Raw genomic sequence first — 25,940 nt, 5'->3', positions numbered from 1 at the left:
GAATGAAATATCCTCATTGAATACTTTGTCCTGTACAAAGTTGAATGTGCTGACAACAAAATCACACAAAAATCATCAATGGAAATCAAATTTATTAACCAATGGAGGCCTGGATTTGGAGTGGAAAAACACACTACAGGCTGATCCAACTTTGATGTAATGTCCTTAAAACAAGTCAAAAGGAGTCTCAGTATTGTGTGTGGCCTCCATGTGCCTGTATGACCTCCCTACAACGCCTGGGCATGCTCCTGATGAGGTTGCGGATGGTCTCCTGTGGGATCTCCTCCCAGACCTGGACTAAAGCGTCCGCCAACTCCTGGACAGTCTGTGGTGCAACGTGACATTGGTGGATGGAGCGAAACATGATGTCCCAGATGTGCTCAATCGGATTCAGGTCTGGGGAACGGGCGGGCCAGTCCATAGCTTCAATGCCTTCATCTTGCAGGAACTGCTGACACACTCCAGCCACATGAGGTCTGGCATTGTCCTGCATTAGGAGGAACCCAGGGCCAACCGCACCAGCATATGGTCTCACAAGGGGTCTGAGGATCTCATCTCAGTACCTAATGGCAGTCAGGCTACCTCTGGCGAGCACATGGAGGGCTGTCCTGCCCTCCAAAGAAATTACATAGTTACATAGTTTATAAGGCCGAAAAAAGACTAGCGTCCATCCAGTTCAGCCTATTTCTTGAGCACTGCAGCTATTCCGCAGCGTTGATCCAGGGGAAGGCAAAAAAAAACATGCGGTATAGGCCAATTTACATCATTGAGGAAAAATTCACTTCCCGACTCCAATCAGGCCGTCAGATTAAATCCCTGGATTAATTAACTACGCATAAGATGTAATTTTATTGTTCTCAAGAAAGGCGTCCAGGCCTCTCTTGAACTCATTAAGTGAGTTGGACATCACCACTTCCTCTCCCAGAGAGTTCCAGAGTCTCACGGCTCTGACCGTAAAGAATCCCCTTCTATGCTGGTACAGGAACCTCCTTTCCTCCAGACGCATAGTGTGCCCCCTCGTCTTTGTCACCATCCTTGGTATAAACAGGTCATGGGAGAGATCTCTGTACTGCCCCCTGATGTATTTATACATGTTTATGAGGTCTCCCCTAAGCCTTCTCTTTTCCAACGTAAATAGGCCTAATTCTGACAACCTCTCTGGGTATTCTAGTCCCTCCATTCCCTTTATTACCTTAGTCGCCCTCCTTTGTACCCTCTCTAGCTCCAATATGTCTTTCCTGAGCACCGGAGCCCAGAACAGTGCACAATATTCTAAGTGCGGCCTTACCAGCGCTTTATACAGAGGAAGAACAATGTTCTCATCATATGCTCCTATTCCTCTTCTGATGCATGCCATGACTATTTGCCTTCGCAGCTGCTGCCTGACACTGGGCACTCCAATTTAATTTGCTGTTAACCAAGACGCCCAGGTCCTTCTCCATGTCAGATTTCCCCAACGGTTTCCCATTTAATATGTATGGGTGACTGCTGTTTTTCTTTCCCATGTGCATGACCTTACATTTATCGGCATTGAACCCCATTTGCCATTTTTTGGCCCAACTCCCCAATTTATCTAAATCCTCCTGTAGCTGTGCCCTATCCTCATCTGTATTAACTACTTTACAAAGTTTAGTATCATCTGCAAATATTGCTATTTTACTATGCAACCCTTCCACTAGATCATTAATAAATATATTAAATAATATAGGGCCCAAGGCCGACCCTTGAGGCACCCCGCTAGTAACCCTGACACCCCCTGAGCTTACTCCATTGATAACCACCCTCTGCTTTCTATCACTCAGCCAGCTATTTACCCACTTGCAGACATTATCCCCCAGACCAAGCATTCTCATTTTATAAACCAACCTTTTGTGTGGCACGGTATCAAACGCTTTGGAGAAGTCAAGGTATACAACATCCACTGACTCTCCCCGGTCCAGCTGTGAGCTCACCTCCTCGTAGAAGGCGATCAGGTTTGTTTGGCAGGAGCGATCCCTCATGAATCCATGTTGATATGGAGTTAGACAGTTATTATCATTAAGATATTCTACAATAGCATCTCTAAGAAATCCTTCAAACAATTTACCCACAACAGACGTTAAGCTTACTGGTCTATAGTTCCCAGGGTCACTTTTAGACCCCTTTTTGAATATTGGTACCACATTTGCTTGACGCCAGTCTAGTGGGGCAGTCCCTGTCCATAAAGAGTGCTTGAATATAAGATACAGCGGTCTGTCTATCACATTACTTAATTCTTTTAGTACCCGGGGGTGTATGTCATCTGGGCGTGGTGACTTGTCTATTTTGATATTATTTAGGTGTTTCTGAACTTCCTCCTGGGTTAGGTGGGTGATATTTAGCGGAGGGTTTACTTTATCACTCTGCATTTCCTCCGATAAATTGTTTTCTTTTGTGAAAACAGTGGAGAAGAAGCTATTGAGTAGGTTTGCTTTACCCTCATCGCCCTCTATGATTTTACCCAGGTTATTTTTCAATGGGCCAACTCCATCAGTTTTAATCCTTTTACTGTTTATATAGTTAAAGAACAGTTTGGGATTCGTTTTACTTTCCTTGGCAATTAGTCTCTCTGTCTCCTCTTTTGCTATTCTTATTTGTTTCTTACAGATTTTGTTTTTTTCCCTATAAGATATTAGCGCTTCCTCGCTGCCTTCTTGTTTAAGTTTACCGAAAGCCCTTTTTTTGTTTTTCATTGCCCTCTTGACTTCCTTATTTAGCCACATTGGCTTCCTCCTATTCCTAGCCCTTTTATTCCCATAAGGTATGTACCTTCTACAGTGACTATGTAGGACTGTTTTGAAAATTTCCCATTTTCTATTCGTGCTCCTATTACTGAAGATACTATCCCAGTCTATAAGGTGAAGGGCATCTCTTAGCTGATCAAACTTTGCCCTCCTGAAGTTCAGTGTTTTTGTGACTCCCTTGCTGGGCACCTACTGAAGCTCATGTGGAATTGTATAATGTTGCGGTCACTATTTCCCAGGTGCCCCCCGACCTGCACCTCAGTTATTCTGTCTGGCCTGTTAGTTAATATTAAGACTAAAAGGGCCGTCCCTCTAGTTGGTTCCTGCACAAGTTGTGACAAATAATTGTCTTTGATAATTGACAGAAACCTGTTTCCTTTCTGAGATCTACAGCTTTCGGTCTCCCAGTCTATATTTGGGTAGTTGAAGTCCCCCATAATAATCACCTCGTTATTTTTTGCTACTTTGTCTATTTGTCTCATTAATAGACTTTCCGTGGCTTCTGCTATATTTGGTGGTTTATAACAGACTCCTATGATAATTTTATTATTGTTTTTTGCCCCATGTATCTCCACCCATAAGGACTCGACCTCCTCATTTCCCTCCCATACATCCTCCCGTATTGTAGGCTTTAGACACGTCTTTACATATAGACAGACTCCACCCCCTTTCCGACTTCTTCGATCCCTTCTAAACAGACTGTAACCCTGTAAGTTAACTGCCCAGTCATAGCTTTCATCTAACCATGTCTCGGTTATTCCCACTATGTCATAGTTACCTGTAGACCACCCCACACCATTACTGACCCACTGCCAAACCGGTCATGCTGAAGGATGTTGCAGGCAGCAGATCGCTCTCCACGGCGTCTCCAGACTCTCATGTCTGTCACATGTGCTCAGTGTGAACCTGCTTTCATCTGTGACGAGCACAGGGCGCCAGTGGTGACTTTGCCAATCCTGGTGATCTGTGGCAAATGCCAAGCGTCCTGCACGGTGTTGGGCTGTGAGCACAACCCCCATCTGTGGATGTCGGGCCCTCATACCACCCTCATGGAGTCTGTTTCTAACCGTTTGTGCAGATATGCACATTTGTGGCCTGCTGGAGGTCATTTTGCAGGGCTCTGGCAGTGCTCCTCCTGTTCCTCCTTGCATAAAGGCGGAGGTAGCGGTCCTGCTGCTGGGTTGTTGCCCTCCTACGGCCCCCTCCACGTCTCCTGGTGTACTGGCCTGTCTCCTGGTAGCGCCTCCAGCCTCTGGACACTATGCTGACAGACACAGCAAACCTTTTTGCCACCGCTCGCATTGATGTGCCATCCTGGATGAGCTGCACTACCTGAGCAACTTCTGTGGGTTGTAGAGTCCGTCTCATGCTACCACGAGTGTGAAAGCACAACCAACATTCAAAAGTGACCAAAACATCAGCCTGAAAACATTGGTACTGAGATGTGGTCTGTGGTCCCCACCTGCAGAACCACTCCTTTATTGAGGGTGTCTTGATAATTGCCAATAATTTCCATCTATTGTCTATTCCATTTGCACAACAGCATGTGAAATTGATTGTCAATCAGTGTTGCTTCCTAAGTGGACAGTTTGATTTCACAGAAGTTTGATTTACTTGGAGTTATATTCTGTTGTTTAAGTGTTCCCTTTATTTTTTTGAGCAGTGTGTGTGTGTGTATGTGCAGTTTGTTTGTATATTCATATGTATGTACGTGCAGTGTGTGTACATATACAGCCATGTGTGTACGTGCAGTATGTGTACATATGCAGCCATGTGTGTACGTGCAGTGTGTACATATACAGCCGTGTGTATACATGCAGTGTGTATACGTGCAGTGTGTACATATACAGCCATGTGTGTACGTGCAGTATGTGTACATATGCAGCCATGTGTGTACGTGCAGTGTGTGTACATATACAGCCGTGTGTGTACGTGCAGTGTGTTTGTATATTCATATGTAGGTATACATCCGTGTGTGTATACACTTGTTTGTGCCGTGTGAGTGTGTACATATACAGCCGTGTGTATGTATATTCATATGTACAGTAGGTATGTGCAATGTGTACATATACAGCCGTGTGTGTACGTGCAGTGTGTGTACATATACAGCCATGTGTGTACGTGCAGTGTGTACATATACAGCCGTGTGTGTACGTGCAGTGTGTGTACATATACCGCCGTGTGTGTACGTGCAGTGTGTACATATACAGCCGTGTGTACGTGCAGTGTGTGTACATATACAGCCGTGTGTGTGTGTACGTGTAGTGTGTGTACATATACAGCCGTGTGTGTACGTGCAGTGTGTACATATACAGCCGTGTGTGTGTGTACGTGCAGTGTGTGTACATATACAGCCGTGTGTGTGTGTACGTGCAGTGTGTGTACATATACAGCCGTGTGTGTACGTGCAGTGTGTGTACATATACAGCCGTGTGTGTACGTGCAGTGTGTGTACATATACAGCCGTGTGTGTGTGTGTACGTGCAGTGTGTGTACATATACAGCCGTGTGTGTACGTGTAGTGTGTGTACATATACAGCCGTCTGTGTGTACGTGCAGTGTGTACATATACAGCCGTGCATGTGTGTACGTGCAGTGTGTGTACATATACAGCCGTGTGTGTGTGTACGTGCAGTGTGTACATATACCGCCGTGTGTGTACGTGCAGTGTGTACATATACCGCCGTGTGTGTACGTGCAGTGTGTACATATACCGCCGTGTGTGTACGTGCAGTGTGTACATATACAGCCGTGTGTGTGTGTGTACGTGCAGTGTGTGTACATATACAGCCGTGTGTGTACGTGCCGTGTGTGTACATATACAGCCGTGTGTGTGTGTGTACGTGCAGTGTGTGTACATATACAGCCGTGTGTGTGTGTACGTGCAGTGTGTGTACATATACAGCCGTGTGTGTGTGTACGTGCAGTGTGTGTACGTGCAGTGTGTACATATACAGCCGTGTGTGTACGTGCAGTGTGTGTACATATACAGCCGTGTGTACGTGCAGTGTGTGTACATATACAGCCGTGTGTGTACGTGCAGTGTGTACATATACAGCCGTGTGTGTGTGTACGTGCAGTGTGTGTACATATACAGCCGTGTGTGTACGTGCAGTGTGTACATATACAGCAGTGTGTGTACGTGCAGTGTGTACGTGCAGTGTACATATACAGCCGTGTGTACGTGCAGTGTGTGTACATATACAGCCGTGTGTGTACGTGCAGTGTGTACATATACAGCCGTGTGTGTATGTGCAGTGTGTACATATACAGCCGTGTGTGTGTGTGTGTACGTGCAGTGTGTACATATACAGCCGTGTGTGTGTGTGTACGTGCAGTGTGTACATATACAGCCGTGTGTGTGTGTACGTGCAGTGTGTGTACATATACAGCCGTGTGTGTGTGTACGTGCAGTGTGTGTACATATACAGCCGTGTGTGTGTGTACGTGCAGTGTGTGTACATATACAGCCGTGTGTGTACGTGCAGTGTGTACATATACAGCCATGTGTGTGTGTACGTGCAGTGTGTACATATACAGCCGTGTGTGTGTACGTGCAGTGTGTACATATACAGCCGTGTGTGTGTACGTGCAGTGTGTACATATACAGCCGTGTGTGTGTGTACGTGCAGTGTGTGTACATATACAGCCGTGTGTGTGTACATATACAGCCATGTGTGTGTACGTGCAGTGTGTGTACATATACAGCCGTGTGTGTGTGTACGTGCAATGTGTGTACATATACAGCCGTGTGTGTGTGTACGTGCAGTGTGTGTACATATACAGCCGTGTGTGTGTGTACGTGCAGTGTGTGTACATATACAGCCGTGTGTGTGTGTACGTGCAGTGTGTGTACATATACCGCCGTGTGTGTGTGTGTACGTGCAGTGTGTGTACATATACCGCCGTGTGTGTGTGCGTGTACGTGCAGTGTGTGTACATATACCGCCGTGTGTGTGTGTACGTGCAGTGTGTACATATACAGCCGTGTGTGTGTGTACGTGCAGTGTGTGTACATATACAGCCGTGTGTGTGTGTACGTGCAGTGTGTGTACATATACAGCCGTGTGTGTGTGTACGTGCAGTGTGTGTACATATACAGCCGTGTGTGTGTGTACGTGCAGTGTGTGTACATATACAGCCGTGTGTGTGTGTACGTGCAGTGTGTGTACATATACAGCCGTGTGTACGTGCAGTGTGTACATATACAGCCGTGTGTGTGTGTGTACGTGCAGTGTGTGTACATATACCGCCGTGTGTGTGTGTGTACGTGCAGTGTGTGTACATATACCGCCGTGTGTGTGTGTACGTGCAATGTGTGTACATATACAGCCGTGTGTGTGTGTACGTGCAGTGTGTGTACATATACCGCCGTGTGTGTGTACGTGCAGTGTGTGTACATATACCGCCGTGTGTGTGTGTACGTGCAGTGTGTGTGTACGTGCAGTGTGTGTACATATACCGCCGTGTGTGTGTGTGTACGTGCAGTGTGTGTACATATACCGCCGTGTGTGTGTGTACGTGCAGTGTGTGTACATATACAGCCGTGTGTGTGTGTACGTGCAGTGTGTGTACATATACAGCCGTGTGTGTACGTGCAGTGTGTGTACATATACAGCCGTGTGTGTGTGTACGTGCAGTGTGTGTACATATACAGCCGTGTGTGTGTACGTGTAGTGTGTACATATACAGCCGTGTGTGTGTACGTGCAGTGTGTGTACATATACCGCCGTGTGTGTACGTGCAGTGTGTACATATACAGCCGTGTGTGTGTGTACGTGCAGTGTGTGTACATATACAGCCGTGTGTGTGTGTGTACGTGCAGTGTGTACATATACAGCCGTGTGTGTACGTGTAGTGTGTACATATACAGCCGTGTGTGTGTGTACGTGTAGTGTGTGTACATATACAGCCGTGTGTGTGTGTACGTGTAGTGTGTACATATACAGCCGTGTGTGTGTGTACGTGCAGTGTGTGTGTGTACGTGCAGTGTGTACATATACCGCCGTGTGTGTGTGTGTGTACGTGCAGTGTGTGTACATATACCGCCGTGTGTGTGTACGTGCAGTGTGTACATATACAGCCGTGTGTGTGTGTGTGTGTGTACGTGCAGTGTGTACATATACCGCCGTGTGTGTGTGTGTGTGTGTGTACGTGCAGTGTGTGTACATATACCGCCGTGTGTGTACGTGCAGTGTGTGTACATATACCGCCGTGTGTGTGTGTACGTGCAGTGTGTGTACATATACCGCCGTGTGTGTGTACGTGCAGTGTGTACATATACAGCCGTGTGTGTGTGTGTACGTGCAGTGTGTACATATACAGCCGTGTGTGTGTACGTGCAGTGTGTACATATACAGCCGTGTGTGTGTGTGTACGTGCAGTGTGTGTACATATACCGCCGTGTGTGTGTACGTGCAGTGTGTACATATACAGCCGTGTGTGTACGTGCAGTGTGTGTACATATACAGCCGTGTGTGTGTACGTGCAGTGTGTGTACATATACAGCCGTGTGTGTGTGTACGTGCAGTGTGTGTACATATACAGCCGTGTGTGTGTACGTGCAGTGTGTGTACATATACAGCCGTGTGTGTGTACGTGCAGTGTGTGTACATATACAGCCGTGTGTGTGTGTACGTGCAGTGTGTGTACATATACAGCCGTGTGTGTGTACGTGCAGTGTGTGTACATATACAGCCGTGTGTGTGTGTGTGTACGTGCAGTGTACATATACAGCAGTGTGTGTACATATACAGCCGTGTGTGTGTACGTGCAGTGTGTGTACATATACAGCCGTGTGTGTGTGTACGTGCAGTGTGTGTACATATACAGCCGTGTGTGTGTGTACGTGCAGTGTGTGTACATATACAGCCGTGTGTGTGTACGTGCAGTGTGTGTACATATACAGCCGTGTGTGTACGTGCAGTGTGTACATATACAGCCGTGTGTGTGTGTACGTGCAGTGTGTGTACATATACAGCCGTGTGTGTGTGTACGTGCAGTGTGTGTACATATACAGCCGTGTGTGTGTACGTGCAGTGTGTGTACATATACAGCCGTGTGTGTGTGTACGTGCAGTGTGTACATATACAGCCGTGTGTGTGTACGTGCAGTGTGTGTACATATACAGCCGTGTGTGTGTACGTGCAGTGTGTGTACATATACAGCCGTGTGTGTGTGTACGTGCAGTGTGTACATATACAGCCGTGTGTGTGTACGTGCAGTGTGTGTACATATACAGCCGTGTGTGTGTGTGTACGTGCAGTGTGTACATATACAGCCGTGTGTGTGTACGTGCAGTGTGTGTACATATACAGCCGTGTGTGTGTGTACGTGCAGTGTGTGTACATATACAGCCGTGTGTGTGTGTACGTGCAGTGTGTACATATACAGCCGTGTGTGTACATATACAGCCGTGTGTGTACATATACAGCCGTGTGTGTGTACGTGCAGTGTGTGTACATATACAGCCGTGTGTGTACGTGCAGTGTGTACATATACAGCCGTGTGTGTACATATACAGCAGTGTGTGTACATATACAGCCGTGTGTGTGTACGTGCAGTGTGTGTACATATACAGCCGTGTGTGTGTGTACGTGCAGTGTGTGTACATATACAGCCGTGTGTGTGTACGTGCAGTGTGTACATATACAGCCGTGTGTGTGTGTACGTGCAGTGTGTGTACATATACAGCCGTGTGTGTGTGTACGTGCAGTGTGTGTACATATACAGCCGTGTGTGTGTGTACGTGCAGTGTGTACATATACAGCCGTGTGTGTGTGTACGTGCAGTGTGTGTACATATACAGCCGTGTGTGTGTGTACACTTGTTTGGGCCGTGTGAGTGTGTGACATGATTATATATGAATACATGTTTATTTTCTGTTAAAGAATAAATGTGAATTGTAATTCATATAGGGGGAGGAATAAGACATCCCCTGAAAATAAGCCCTAACCCATATTTCGAAGCAATAAATGATATAAAACCCTGTCTTATTTTTGGGGAAACACAGTAGATGCAACTATGTCTTGTTTGGAAACTTTCACAGGTTATTTTGTAGAAAGAAATGTTGAAATACATCAAAACTAATCATAAAACTATTATATTCTCCTCAAAGTCTAGGTAATGACTGAGCTGAGGTTGATAAGGGCAGACAGAACCAGGGCCGACAAATTGTAATCAGGCTTTATGCTTTTACGCCTTGACAATAGCACCTGTTTTGTGGCCTTGTCTGTATACAACGCTGCTCTTTAATTGCCACGACCTGTGCACCAGCATTAATAAATGTCAATTATATGTAATCCGCATGCTGCTACCGCTCCTTGGATCTGTTTCCTGTCTAGGAAACGTCCATGATGTCGTATATCGGATTAATATTTCCCGCTTTCTCTCACTTTCACGATTGGGAGTTGTTGGGGGCTTTATGTCTGTGCTTGATGTCCTACAGATGAACGCTACGACTCAGAACCTAGATCTAAATGGGATGAAGAGTGGGACAAAAGCAAGACGGGATTCCCATTCAGCGATAAGTTAGGGGAGATAAGTGACAAGATCGGGAGCACCATAGACGACACCATCAACAAGTTCAGGAGGAAAGACCGAGAAGAGTCTCCTGAAAGGGGCAGGTGAGTGACTCCTGGGGAAACCACATGTCCCCTATGTTTTTGGGGGAAGTGATTAACCGGACCCATGGCAAAAAATATGGGCAAGTTGGTTACTAACCCCTTCACGCCTCGGCCAATTGTCATTTTTCCTTCCCCTTCTTCCCAGAGCCATAACTCTTATTTTTCTGTTGGCGACAAAACAGAAAATTTTTTTGCAATTTTCTGAGACCTGTAACACTTTTATTGTCCGGCCGATGGAGCTGTGCAATGGCTTATTTTTTGCTTGATAAGACGACGTTTTTATTAGTACCATTTTGGAATAGATATGACATTTTGATCGCTTGTTACTACCTTTTTTGTAGAATTGCAAAAAAACATAATTTTGCCTTTCTTGAATTTTTTTTTCGTTCATTGATCGATTTTAATTGTTTTTATATTTTGATATATCAAAGTTTTCTGAACACACGTATGTGTGTATATACATACACGCACACACACACGCGCGATTGTTAGCAGCCGGTCCTGGCTGTAATACTCACTGCGCAAGCCTGCTCCATACACCCGCTCCCGACATACGCCGTACATATACGACGGATGTCGTGAAGGGGTTAATAGAGGAAGTGTTGTCAAGGTGTGACAATCCCTTTAAGGAAATACTGCTTTTATATTCGATTTTACATTTAATTTTCCTGTCTTTCACAAGGAAGGATTATTATATCATTTTCTTGGAAGGTGCTGGTTCTCATTATGGATGTCCAGCTGGTTTGCATAGGACATTGCTATGCTCCCTGGGAAAAATAAGCAAATGAACTTGCCATCAAAAGCAAGAAATCAGGCTCTCTGCCCCTACATCATGGTGCCCAAAAAGCAGTAACATTGCGGTGTGTAGAACAAGAGACCTGAAAGATCAGAGGTTCAAGTCCCCTAAAGGGGGACTAAAATATAGAGTAGTAAAAATAAAAGTACCTGGAGAATCATTTTTTTTTTCCTTGAGCTGACACCTAAGCCGCTCATTTAGCTGATTGATTTGTCTCCCCTCTCTCTAGTGACAGCGAAGAAGAGCGGAAAAATAACCGGGTAAAACAAACAGGAGAGTTCAAAGATGAGGAGGAGACGGTGACCACCAAGCACATCCACATCACTCAGGCCACCGAGACCACCACCACCCGCTCCTCCAAACGTACCGGCAACCCGTCGAAGATCGACCTTGGCGCAGCCGCACACTACACCGGAGATAAAGAGAGTCCTGACCTCACCTCATCTACCAGCCATCCTGCTGCAAATAAGGTCAGTCTATTGCTCTCTGCTATCTGACGTTTTACAGGAGGTCAGCCTCTTTTATGATTTTTGGAGGGGCTTCTGTATTATATGCCAATCGCAGAATATGTCTGATAGGAGGTTGCCTTACCCATAATGGATAATAAAAGGCAGCCAGAAAACTGCAAAAACACGACATGCAGCCATCTATGTCTGTTAATTGTAGCAAAATGGAGGTCACCGACCCCCTGTCCTTCTGACTGTCCAGTGCAGCAGCTGAGCCTACACAATCACGACGTAGCCATAATGGCCGGTATCATTACCCTGCGGTGCCCATGTCTGCTGGTCATACACCTAAATGCTGCACTACAAACATTATAAATAAATGAAATATATATATACAGTACAGACCAAAAGTTTGGACACACCTCATTTCAAGATTTTTCTGTATTTTCATGACTATGAAAATTGTACATTCACACTGAAGGCATCAAAACTATGAATTAACACATGTGGAATTATATACTTAACAAAAAAGTGTGAAACCCCATTTATAAGGCAAGAAATCCCACTTATTAAACCTGACAGGGCACACCTGTGAAGTGAAAACCATTTCCAGTGACTACCTCTTGAAGCTTTTGTTAAGTATATAATTCCACATGTGTTAATTCATAGTTTTGATGCCTTCAGTGTGAATGTACAATCTTCATAGTCATGAAAATACAGAAAAATCTTTAAATGAGAAGGTGTGTCCAAACTTTTGGTCTGAACTGTAGGTGTGTGTGTATTTATCTATAGAGAGAGAGATATGTACAGGTGCATCTCACTAAATTAGAATATCATCAAAATGTTAATTTATTTCAGTTCTTCAATACAAAAAGTGAAATGTATATATTATATGGAGTCATTACACACAGAGTGATCTATTTCAAGTGTTTATTTCTGTTAATGTTGATGATTGTGGCTTACAGCCAATGAAAACACAAAAGTCATTATCTCCGTAAATTAGAATAATTAACAAAAAACATCTGCGAAGGCTTCCTAAGTGTTTAAAAAGGTCCCTTAGTCTGTTTCAGTAGGCTCCACAATCATGGGGAAGACTGCTGACTTGACAGATGTCCAGAAAGCAGTCACTGACACACTCCACAAGGTCCCAGAGTCTGGAGGAAGAGTGGAGAGGCCACAATCCAAGCTGCTGGAGGTCTAGTGTGAAGTCTCCACAATCAGTGATGGTTTGGGGAGCCATGTCATCTACTGGTGGAGGTCCACTGTGTTTTATCAAGACCAAAGTCAGTGCAGCCGTCTACCAGGACATTTTACAGCACTTCATGCTTCCCTCTGCCGACAAGCTTTATGGAGATGGAAATGTCATTCTCCAGGAGGACTTGGCCCCTGTCCACACTGCCAGAAGTACCAATACCTGGTGTAAAAACAACAGTATCACTGTGCTTGATTGGCAGCAAACTCACCTGACCTTAACCCCATAGAGAATCTATTATAGAGAATCTATGGGGTATTGTCAAGAGGAAGATGAGAGACACCAGACCCAACAATGCAGACGAGCTGAAGGCGGCTATCAAAGCCACCTGGGCTTCCATAACACCTCAGCAGTGCCACAGGCTGATCGCCTCCATGCCACATTGCCGCATTGATGCAGTAATTGATGCAAAAGGAGCCTCGACCAAGTATCGAGGGCATTTACTGATCATACATTTCAGGAGGACAACATTTCAGATTTTAAAGGGAATCTGTCACCCCTTTGGAGTTATCAGACCTCTACTATGGCCATACAGGGTATAGAAAAGTAAATCTACAGTCATGGCCAAAAGTTTTGAGAATGACACCAAAATTATATTTTCACATGATCTGCTGGCCTCTGGTTTTTATTAGTGTTTGTCTGATGTTTATATCACATACAGAAATATAATTGCAATTATATTATGAGTACCAATAGGTTATATTGACAGTTAGAATGAGTTAATGCAGCAAATCAATATTTGCAGTGTTGCCCCTTCTTCTTCAAGACTTCTGTAATTCTCCCTGGCATGCTCTCAATCAACTTTTGGACCAAATCCTGACTGATAGCAGTCCATTCTTGCATAATCAATGCTTGCACTTTGCCAGAATTTGTTGGTTTTTGTTTGTCCACCCGTCTCTTGATGATTGACCACAAGTTCTCAATGGGATTAAGATCTGGGAAGTTTCCAGGCCATGGACCCAAAATCTCTATGTTTTGTTCCATGAGCCATTTAGTTATCACCTTTGCTTTATGGCAAGATGCTCCATCATGCTGGAAAAGGCATTGTTGGGCGCCAAACTGCTCTTGGACGGTTGGGAGAAGTTGCTCTTGGAGGACATTCTGGTACCATTCTTTACTCATGGCTGTGTTTTTAGGCAAGACTGTGAGTGAGCCGATTCCCTTGGCTGAGAAGCAACCCCACACATGAATGGTTTCAGGATGCTTTACAGTTGGCATGAGACAAGACTGGTGGTAGCGCTCACCTCTTCTTCTCCGAATAAGCTGTTTTCCAGATGTCCCAAACAATTGAAAAGGGGATTCATCAGAGAAAATGACTTTGCCCCAGTCCTCAGCAGTCCACTCCCTGTACCTTTTGCAGAATATCAGTCGGTCCCTGATGTTTTTTCTGGAGAGAAGTGGCTTCTTTGCTGCCCTCCTTGAAACCAGCCCTTGCTCAAAGAGTCTCCGCCTGACAGTGCGTGCAGAAGCACTCACACCAGCCTGCTGCCATTCCTGAGCAAGCTTGGCACTGCTGGTAGTCCGATCCCGCAGCTGAAACAGTTTTAAGATACAGTCCTGGCGCTTGCTGGTCTTTCTTGGGCGCCCTGGAGCCTTTTTGACAACAATGGAATCTCTCTCCTTGAAGTTCTTGATGATGCGATAGATTGTTGACTGAGGTGCAATCTTTGTAGCTGCGATACTCTTCCCTGTTAGGCCATTTTTGCACAGTGCAATGATGGCTGCACGTGTTTCTTTAGAGATAACCATGGTTAACTGAAGAGAAACAATGATACCAAGAACCAGCCTCCTTTTAAAGTGTCCAGTGATGTCATTCTTACTTAATCATGACTGATTGATCGCCCGCCCTGTCCTCATCAACACCCACACCTGTGTTAATGGATCAATCACTAAAACGATGTTAGCTGCTCCTTTTAAGGCAGGACTGCAATGATGTTGAAATGTGTTTTGGGGGTTAAAGTTCATTTTCTGGGCAAATATTGACTTTGCAAGTACAGTAATTGCTGTTAAGCTGATCACTCTTTGACATTCAGGAGTATATGCAAATTGCCATTACAAAAAATGAAGCAGTAAACTTTGGAAAAATTACAATTTGTCTCATTCTCAATACTTTTGGCCATGACTGTATACTTAACTGTATGGCCCATAGCAGAGGTTTGATTGCAGAGAAAGGCACTTTAATCAATTCTATGTTGTACAGGTTTGGCTTCCCCCAGACGCCAAGCAATCCCCGCCTATGTGATTATTATTCCCCCAAATCCCCGCCTATATGCTTAATTATCATATCCCCCCCCCTCCCCTGCACGTCACAGGGCACTGTGCTCCCTAACTTCCCGGGCATGTGCAAAGCACCGCTCACATAGAGCTCACATACAGCGCACGTTGCTTCTTCCTGGGCCCATCTCTCCATGCACTGCGCCGCAGGTTTCAAGTTGCGCAGGCGCTGAAAGTCAATGTCACTTCCCAGCGCCTGTGCAATTGTACCCTGCAGCGTAGAGCACAGGCAGACGGGGCCGGGATGAAGCAAAGTGCGCTCTATGTGAGCGGTGCTTTGTGAATACCCGGGAAGTCAGGGCGCAACATGCACGTCACAGGGCCCTGTGACGTGCAAGGGATGGGGGGGAATAAGGGGATAATTCACCTTTTATACGGGCGGCACGGTGGCTCAGTGGTTAGCACTGCTGCCTTGCAGCGCTGGGGTCCTGGGTTCAAATCCCACCAAGGACAACATCTGCAAGGAGTTTGTATGTTCTCCCCGTGTTTGTGTAGGTTTCCTCCCACACTCCAAAGACATACTGATAGGAAATGTAGATTGTGAGCCCCAATGGGGACAGTGACAATCATGTCTTTAAATTGTCTGAATTGTAAAGCGCTGCAGAATATGTTGGCGCTATATAAATTTATTATTATTATGACAATAAGTTTCTGCATGATTATAATGTCCTTATACTTTTATATTATTATGTTCTTTTTCAGGCTGCTTCTGGTGAGGCCAGTAAGAAGGCGTCTAATGACCTAGTAGAACTATTTGATTCGGAAGCAAAATTGGGTAATATATGGGCAGAAATGTGCTAACGGGAAAGTTTGCATCATGTGAAGTCGGTCATATACCGAACGATCTAGCAGCTGCTTATTCCCTTGTTTTAAAAACTGAGAGCCGGCCGAACCACCGATTGGCCAACAGCCATCTAATGTGTATGGCCGACTTAAATGGGTATTCCCATCTCCAAGATCCTATCCCAATATACAGTAGGTGTAATAATAATATTAGCAAATACCTCCAATTAGAAATTTAATATAGTTCTTCTGATTAGCTATGTCGCTTACCCTATGTGCAGGGCATTGCAGTAGCTTAAGTATCCATGGTTATGACCACTCATATAGTGACAGTTCTTAGTGGTCGTAACCATGGATATCTAAACTACTGCAATGCCCTGCACATGGGGTAAGCGACATAGCTGTCAGAAGAACTATACTATTTTTCTAATTGGAGATATTTGCTAACATTATTATTACACCTACTACATTTTGGGATAGGATCTTGGAGATTAAGACCTGACCAAGGAACCATGTCGCTATTACAGCAATAAGCCAGTTTCGGCACTTTTCCTTGGTGGTCCGCGTTCCCTCCATTCCTCATTGTTCTTGTGTTTCCAGAGATAAGTTTATTTGTGTACATCTAATTTTTTTTTTTCATTTTTATGCCTCGGTATTTGGCCTCCCAGCAATTTCCCAAGCAGAACACTTTTTTATTTTTATATGTTCTGTCCTGTTGGTTGTGCCAGATGGTGAGAATTTCTTGTAGAGTTGTGGCAGCACAGGCATTGTGCCAGGCATCAAAAATGGTCTTCAGGGATCTTTGAGTGCCGGGCAGATGTTATGGCACCACCTGCTTTGCCAGCTGTGCCGAGAGGACGGTCACAGAGTAGACACGTCCGACACTGTCAAGAACGGACCCAGGCAGCCCCGCTCCCCCTATTATATTTTATGTGCGGATTGTGCTCACTTTACTGTTTTATCCTATTATGTGCTTCAGTTTTAATTTTTTTTTTTTTTCGTTCCAAATAACTTGGAGTAACTTTTATATTTACACGTTAAATACGATTTCTAAAGCATCTTCTGGCCGATGTAATGTAATATATGGTTGAGACACAGATATAAAAGCTGATTTGTGTTCCATTCCATAATTTATTTTTTTTATGTATACAGCTCCAATGCAGACCAATGTGTCTTCATGGTTACAGACTCCAAAAAACAAACCCTTGAATATTATGATACTTCAGATATGCGTTACTCTACTTTCAGTGCCCCTTTTCTCTTGGTACCCTACCGACAGTCTATCAAGTACACGCACGGCAAAAACTTTCAGCCAAGGACCTTTCTGCAAATTTTGCCGCAGTCTCTCCACCTCAATGAGATTTAAAAAAATCTGCAGTGAATTTGCAAATTCTGAATTCACACTAAGCAAAAGGAGTGGCATAACACGAGATAACCGGAACTGATTGTATATAGGGTTTATTTCAAGTATGAAACCAGAGATGCACATTAGCTCTTCACAGGAGCTGTATACACTCTTTAATAAGATCTGATTTACTAAGTCGTTTCCCTCTAGATCAGGGGCAAGCAATTAATGTTCACCAGGGACTACATGAGAGATCGTGAGTGTTATGGAGGGCCGAACCAATAGACTAAAATTAATTCTGTTTTTGTTTTTTTTTAATTAAATTATTACTTATTTTATATTAATATTAATGTTATTGCTGATTATTGAGCAGATCAAAACCATATAGTTTCCTGATTTTTATAAAGTTTGTGAGTTGAACTTATTACTACTACTATTCAGCCGCTGTACTATGATCAACAGTCGTCCCCCCTCCAAAAAAACCAAAACATTATGATGTTCCCACACACAATTTGGTGGTCCCACAACTCCCCACTTATTATACTGGGTCCCATACACAGTATAATGACCCAACAGTATGGTGGCCCCACAGCCCGGCACAAAGTATGAAGCCGCGCACACACCCCCCCCCCCCAAATAAAAGTAAGATACCAGACACTTTGTGGGAGCCATAATAAAATAAGATTACCCAGAAATTGATGACACCCACGCAGTATGATTCCTTACAGCTCCCTACACACAGAATCATGATCTTCACAGTATGATCCACATAGCCCCCAACCCATTATGATGTCCAGCACAGCCTTCAAATCGTATGATGGCCCCCACAACCCCCTATGCACAGTATGATGGCCCCCACAACCCCCTATGCACAGTATGATGGCCCCCACAACCCCCTATGCACAGTATGATGGCCCCACAACCCCCTATGCACAGTATGATGGCCCCCACAACCCCCTATGCACAGTATGATGGCCCCCACAACCCCCTATGCACAGTATGATGGCCCCCACAACCCCCTATGCACAGTATGATGGCCCCCACAACCCCCTATGCACAGTATGCTGGCCCCCTCCACAGCCCCCTATGCACAGTATGATGGCCCCCACAACCCCCTGGACACAGTATGGTGACCCCCCCACAACCCCCTGGACACAGTATGGTGGCCCCCCACAACCCCCTGGACACAGTATGGTGGCCCCCATAGCACCCTCAACACATTATGATCTCTACCCAGACACAGAATATTGACCCCCTCCATATGATCCCCTACAGCCTTCAACACATTGACCACCCCCAAACAGTATGATGGCCCCCACAACCGCCTTCCTGTGGTCCCGCCACACAGTATGACCTGCCCCTCAGCCACCCAACAGAATGATGACCCCAAGAGTATGATACCTCACAGCTCCCTAAAACAGAATTATGTCCCTCACACAATATGATCTTTCTGTCTTCAAACACATAATCCCCCTACCAAAAAAGCGCACAAATACACACTACTCATACGCCTTCGTTCCCCCGCCACGCTGCTTTAGTCTCTGCTCCACACACTGAAGCTCCTTCAGACGCGATCTAATGACTTCATTGCGCCTGCTGTGCTGAGACTCTTGTCGAACCATCTGAATGGTGGAAGACAGAGCAGACAGCTCCCTCCTCCACCATCATAGTCACCAGTATCTGCATTTTTTTTTTTTATTACATATTTTACATTTTTTTTATGTATTTTGTACGCAGGCTCCACATCAGATCCTTTTGGTGGTTTTGCAGATTTTAATTCATCGGCTGCTCAGTCTTCCGTCTTCCCAGCAGCACAAGGTAAAGACATACAAAAGAAAAAAAAAAAAAAAGCTAATTAAAAATCACTTTCTCCCTATATTTTAGTGGAGAGCGAGAGAGAGACTAGCTGCTTTCACAAATTTCTAGAAGAACATTGCACTGATATTTGAGTTACAACCTGTATTCTACCCCGAGAGCTGAATTCACAATTCTGCTGCTATTGGAAATAATCCCTACCAACTTCAATAATGCAGTGGGGACAGCAGGCTTTTCCTACATCCGATTATTGTACAGTTCCTGGTGTAAAAACAACATTTTACAGAATGCAAATCGCCAAATAAAGTTGGACGAATTCAGCTCTGCAGATTTGTAAATTCAGCTCTTAACCAATAATTGTAAATCATAATTAAGATAAGTAATGCCATGTGTTTGCAAAGCGACTCAACTTTATAAATATCTGTATAAATTTATTTTCAGGCTCAACAGCAACTGGTAATGGAGATTTCGGAGACTGGGGTGCCTTCAGTCAGTCAGCAACAGCCCTCCCGGTGCCGGCGACGGATATGTTTGCAGTCTCACAACAGAACACAGACATGTTTGCTGCTTCCCATCCGCAACCCAACCCTGCTGCCTCCAACACAGCGGAGCTCTTTGACCTTATGGGGGCTACACACGCCACCATGAGCACGTCCCAGAGCATGAACCTGTCCATGATGAGCACCACTTCAGTAGGAGTGACGCTTCCCATGTCTAGGTCTCAGGTAGGTGAATCCACATGTTTTACCATGCATGCTCAATTTTTCCGAGTCTTAACACATGGAGGACATCCTGGGCAATGCATTCGGTAACTTACTGTTTCTCAGCCTCTACAGAGTATGCAGAAGCAAAACACACTGCCCGCACACGGAACGGACATGAAGATCCCAGGAAAATCACTCCCATCCACCTGGTCTGACCCCAGCGTCAACATCTCCCTGGACAGTCTCATTCCAGGCATGCAGCCCTGCAAACCATCCCAGCCCTCCTTAAACGCCATGATGCAGCAACAAAGTAAGTGCTACATTTAGAGGAACTGGAACCACCACTATTTAAAATAAAAAAAAACAGAGATTTTGGAAGTTGTCCTCAGGGGCCTTACACGCACAAAATGGGGGGCACGCTGACGGTAATAAAAGCTTGGCAGGTTGTAAGGGAACATGCATCTATCAGACATTTATGAGAAACCCTGTGGATATGCAATAGACTATCCAAGCTGGGAATACACTTTAACCCCTTGACGACATAAATTTACGTCATATGTAGAGTTCCTGCCTTTGATGTGGACTCACAAGCCGAGCGCACATCTTTCCCCACACATGATGACTGATTTAATCAGCCTCTAACCTGTTAAATCCCTCTGTCCATCTCAGACAGTGGCATTTAACTAGGGGGCACGACGTTCCATGCTCCCATCATCAAGACGTGATCGAGGGGCGCCGATGGGTTGTTGTGACAGCCGAGGGTCTGCTGAAGACCCCATTCCTGTCATTACGATCCACCTGTGAAAGCCAGCCGGTAGCTGGCATTCATACGAGATCATGATTTTCTTTATACATAGCAGGGCTGATGCACTGCTATGTATAGCACAGCCGATCGCAGTTTCAAGTCCCCTAAGGGGACTTAAATACAGTAAAAAGTTATATGAAAAAAGTAAAAAAAAAATAACACAAGTTCAAATCACCCCACTTTTGACCTATTAAAAATAAAATAATTAAAAAACACATATCTGATATCACTGCATTAGAAAAAGTCCGATCTGTAAAAATATAAAATGAATCCGATCGGTAAATGGTGTAACGAAAAAAAAAAAATTGAGTCTCAAAAAAAATAAGAGAAAATTTTTACTTTTACAAAGTCCAAAATGTTACTAAAATATTAATAAAAATAAAGCCTATGCATATATGTTATCGCCTTAATCACACAGACCTGGAGAATAATGACCAGCTTGTTTTAGCAGCACAGTGCATGCTGACCTTTCTTCTTATTCCACAGATATTCAGCCGCCTATTGGGATGTTGCCGCAGAGCTTTGTAAATATGAACATCGGTGGCACCCCAAGCATGATGCCCATCAGACCTCAGACCAGCCCTATTATGCCAGGAGCCATGGGTATCCCTAACATGATGACTGGCACAATGGGCATGTCGGGAATCCCTCCAATGATGAACCAAGGGGTGATGGGCATGCCCACCACTATGGGAATGCCTATGGGCTTAGCCCCTGGAGCGATGCCACCTAAACAAGATGCCTTTGCAAACTTTGCCAACTTCAGCAAATAAAAGCTTTATCCAGCCCGATCCCACACCGATCTGGGAAATTTTGAAGGATTTTTTTTCAACTGCACACACACGTTGACGAAGATGATGGAGTAGCGGAAGAAGGTCTTATCCTCCGCAAAAATTAATATCTTTTTTATAAATGAATCAAAATGGACTTCCAGATGAGCTGATTGTAGAGGGGAGACCGGGGACGGCTCTGTAGTGAGCACTGTTGCCTTTATGTACCAGATAGGTTTAAGCGGGTACACAATGTCTGCCATCAGGGTACGTGACAGGGCGCCTTTATTTCCCCCTCATCTCTCCCTTCCCTCTCATTTAGGTTCCCGAATTACTACATTTAACTTCCACATTCCTATCCTCATGAACCGTATCGGCTCCTCTGCTCAATTGGGAACGGTTTCTTTTTTTCTTTTGTAATGTAATATATAAGAAATTATCTATTTTTCTCCAAAGGCTTTCCAGTCATTGCTGCTTCTAAGTAAGTACATGCTGCAGCTTTAGACCCGTACTGCTAGAACATAAATCAGGCACCATAGGGTATACAGCTGGGACCAGGAATACAGGGACCCCCGTGCATGTAGGCTTGGAGACATTGCATGGATTTGTATGGGTAAGGATTGCTTTTCCATTCCCCCTTTTTCTCGGTCCACCACCTCTGCCTTAGGTGCATGGTTGATCTACCCAAGATAACATTGCCCTCTGCTAGGCGGCATCAGAATTTTAAAGCAATCAGCACCCAAAATGACCCTTCTAGCTGTGCTCTTCTTTAAGCCACATTGCTGTTTTGCATTTCTTGCACCCCTACGTCATAAAGCAAGTTTTAAGGATTACATACATACGATGCAGATTTGCTGCTGCAAATCCAGTATCAGGCAAAGTAGATGAAATTTTTTAAAAAAAATCCCATTCACATCCTATGGAAAAATCAGTGCAACAGTATGTTCCCAGTCCTCACACTTTTAAAGATCTCTGCTTGCTGTCGGAGAATGGAAGAAACCATTGCTAACAGCCCCGGAGCTGGAAAGGTGCGCTGGTCTTGTGCCGCTCTGATACACTTAGCAAGTAATACATGGTCATTCTGGCGTTCGCTCGCAGCAAGCCAAGATCTTACACAAAGCATATTAGAAAGTTGCAGAACTTTCCATTGTACAGCGTTTAAAGGGATTGTCTCGCATAGAAAACACCCTTTTTAAATACTAAATTAGGGAATCCCAATATGTAGTAGGTGTAATAATAATATTAGTAAATACCTCCAATTAGAAATGTATTATAGTTATTCTGATTAGCTATGTCACTTACCCCATGTGCAGTTCATTGCAGAAGCACTAACAACGAACTGTCACTGAGTGGTTGTAACCATGGATACCTGACCTACTGCAATGCCCTGCACATGGGGTAAGCGACATAGTGAATCAGAAGAACTATACTACATTTTTAATTGGAGGAATTTGCTAATATTATTACTACTACACCTATTACAGGATCTTGGAGATGGATGGAAATGCCTTTTTTAATACAAAGGGATCCCCCCCCCCCCCCCTCCAATACTCTTGAGCAGTGATTTCACCTGGAACAATGGAGTACTGCAAGTCACCTGCGGTGGCGCTGCAGGGGAACAGAACAAGATCCATCCCAGATCACAGCAGTTGTTTTTGGGGCCCTTCTTAAAAAAAATTTCAAAGTGCACGACTCCCTTAAATTTTAGCTACTTCTACTTTCAATCCTGCAAAGTCCCTGATTACCACAGTTCAATGCACCGTGACTTTCTGGGAAATGTAGGGTCCCGTACAGACCCCTCTCTTGGCTGCTGTCCTCCTCTACAAAGCTTAACATGATTTTAGATTTTATAAAGGATTTTGTTGTTTTTGTTTCTCTCCCTTCGCTTCTCTCCCCCCTGTACATAAGGCAGTGGGGCCGTGTTGGGAATCAGCTATGGAATTAATACAGATCTATATTATTACATGAGGGGAGCTGTTGCTGCCGTTTAGATTTATTGGCTTGAAATAAATATGTATAAAAAAAAAAAAATTAAATCAGATTTTTTTTTTTTAAATGTTTTTTGATTTTGATTTTTCGTCGAGATGACACAAGACGTCTTCAGGTGTCGGGGAGGAGTTCAAGAACCAACTGTTTCCCCCATTGTCCCTTACCCTCCTGTTTTTAGGCATAGATCACTTACCTGTCTCGGTAGTGGCCCAGATGTTTTCCACCATTAAACCTTCTGACCCGGGCTCTTTCCTGCCTGCTTCATTCCTTCCGCCTTTTCGCACCAGCATTCACACAGAGAGGAAATAATTACAATTTTGGGCAAAGTAATTTTCATAAATAATTTAAGACTGTTTAATGACATCTCCGTGCTGACGGGCGCGGGGGTGCCAGGTCCAAACGACGCTTCATCTCCAGCCCTACTAATTAGACCAAAATTCATGGGCTGCAGCTAATAGTGATGGAACATGATTCACGGCCTGAATAAGAGATGAGGAGCGGGGGTAATTAGCACGCTGTGGTTTTTAATCTTTCAACAATTCACCCTGGTTAAATTGGTTTCAAAGAATAGGAGCTTTCATGTGTTGTTACATCAACGACTCCTGCACTCACCTAGAACGTGTGTGAGCCGCGGGGATGTCTGGTGTATGGGGGGCAATGTCATGGTAGTAGAGGGAGATTGTAAATGATAGAGGCTAACTAACCCCTGTATTATCAGTCGGATTTCATCAAAAGAATTTTATGAACTGTGGGGGGACATTACGGAGAGGGGCAGTGTGGTGGGGGGACATTACGGAGAGGGGCAGTGTGGTGGGGGGACGATATGGAAAGGGGCAGTGTGGCAAGGATATTTTTGCAGGGATCACATGGAGGGCCAATTATTTGTTCAGGGAGTAGAATAATACTTTTATTTTTAAGGGCACCTTGTTGGGAAGTCTGCAGAGACTAGCACTGGGCATGAAATCTCATCATGGCATCTGTATACGTTGAGACAAAAGGGTTGGGAATGATCAGAGAAGATGTCACCTATACGGTGCCTGGATGTAAATGTTTGTGTTCCTTCCTGCGTCTCATCAGTGCTGTGGTTTCTGTATGGTCGACAGTCTGATGATGGCTGGTAACAACAACTCCCATATCCCATACTGGGAGTTGCAGGTTTACGTGATACAAGTGTATATGGAGCTGACCTAAAACTGCAATTGATCACTGTACTAAGCTAGGTGATGTATTCCTGTACTGACGGTGGTTCTGGTGCTGCTTTCATGCATTGACTGTGGTTCTGTTCATGTAGCAATCCATAACATGTGTCATGTTAAAATTGAAAAATCCTCAAAACTTAGTTTTGAGATTATGAGTTTGAAGTTTGGCTGTGTTCACATTGATTCTATGGAGCAGAAACTATCCAAATCATTCTCAAATACTCAAAACTTGGTTCTGCTAATGTATTAATGTAAATACCCCATAAAAATTTTTGCGGGCCTTCGGATTGGTTTAATATGACAATATGGCCCTTGGACCAAAAAATGTTGTGCACTCCTGCTTTAAATCGACCCTCCACCCCATCTTTAAAAATGGACTACATTTTGCATGTATAGTCACTTTGCCTTCTGACATCTTTTCTTCTTTCACTGCCGCCTCCTCTGCTTGCGGCATTTTGTTCTTTAGGATGGACGCATGCTGATGTCGTCTGAGCTGTGTTCCTCCCACCCCTCCCCCACACACACACACATTTTCAGGAAGGCTTGGTTTAGACTTGGCACGGCTTCCTCCCAATATCACTGCACCCTGACCCTGTTGGATTGAAGAGGTGGCGGAAGCTGGAGAAGGTCAGCAGGAAAGTGACTATGAAAATTATGTAGTCAATTTTTAGCTATAGGGTGGAGGGTTATTTTTAAAAGGAATCTGTCAGCAGGTTTTTGCTATGTAACCTGAGAGCAGCATGATGTAGGGGCAGAGACCCTGATTCCAGTAATATATCACTTACTGGGCTTTGTTTTGCTGTTTCAGTACAATCAGTGTCTTAGGAGATTTTCACTACAGGACAACTGGCCTCAAGCCTCCTGGTCCAGCCACGCTTCCACTGATTACCACTTTCTGTATATAACCCCTCCACTTCCCTGATTGGCCGCTTTCTGTTTATGACCCCATCCACACCACTGGTTGGCCACTTTCTGTGTACATTGTATAGTGACAGACACTATACAATGTAAGCAGAAAGCAGCCAATCAGTGGTGTGGGCGGGGTTATACACAAAGCAGCCAATCAGTGGTGTGAGTGGAGTTATACACAGAAAGCGGCCAATCAGGGATGTGGACGGGGTTATACACAGCTCAACATTCAGAGAGCTCAGCTAGATCACAGAGAAAACTGTATCACAACTGCTGCACCCAGTAAACTAAGTGATACATCACTGGAATCAGGATCTCCGCTCCTACATCACGCTGCTCTCAGATTACAAAACAAAAACCTGCTGACAGATTCTCTTTCTGTCCTGTTAAGTTGTGAGGTGTGGCCTCCATGGTTTCTACAGATGCTCGATCGGATTGAGATCTGGAGAATTTGGAGGCTAAGTCA

At 44.6% G+C, this 25,940-nt stretch overlaps 1 protein-coding gene across 2 annotated transcripts in view; it reads left to right on the top strand.

The window, feature by feature from the left end:
• Nucleotides 1-23,610, top strand: part of CLINT1 (clathrin interactor 1) — a 93,815-nt gene extending 70,205 nt beyond the window's left edge. The window contains exons 6-12 of one of the 2 annotated variants that reach the window (XM_073649875.1): nt 10,210-10,387; nt 11,413-11,653; nt 15,858-15,930; nt 19,021-19,101; nt 19,540-19,823; nt 19,926-20,112; nt 21,094-23,610. In XM_073649875.1, coding sequence (XP_073505976.1) covers nt 10,210-10,387; nt 11,413-11,653; nt 15,858-15,930; nt 19,021-19,101; nt 19,540-19,823; nt 19,926-20,112; nt 21,094-21,380 — 1,331 coding nt within the window. In that variant the 3' untranslated portion in view covers nt 21,381-23,610. The remainder of the gene's footprint in view (nt 1-10,209; nt 10,388-11,412; nt 11,654-15,857; nt 15,931-19,020; nt 19,102-19,539; nt 19,824-19,925; nt 20,113-21,093) is intronic. The other variant, XM_073649876.1, reaches the window with a different exon arrangement.
• The last annotated feature ends 2,330 nt before the right edge of the window (nt 23,611-25,940 follow it).

Source organism: Phyllobates terribilis, unplaced genomic scaffold, assembly GCF_046119375.1.
Source record: "Phyllobates terribilis strain yellow unplaced genomic scaffold, ASM4611937v1 Scaffold_10__3_contigs__length_209671492, whole genome shotgun sequence".
NCBI lineage: Eukaryota > Metazoa > Chordata > Amphibia > Anura > Dendrobatidae > Phyllobates > Phyllobates terribilis.
The sequence above is the reverse complement of the archived record's forward strand: the minus strand, read 5'-3'. Positions and strand labels throughout refer to the sequence as shown.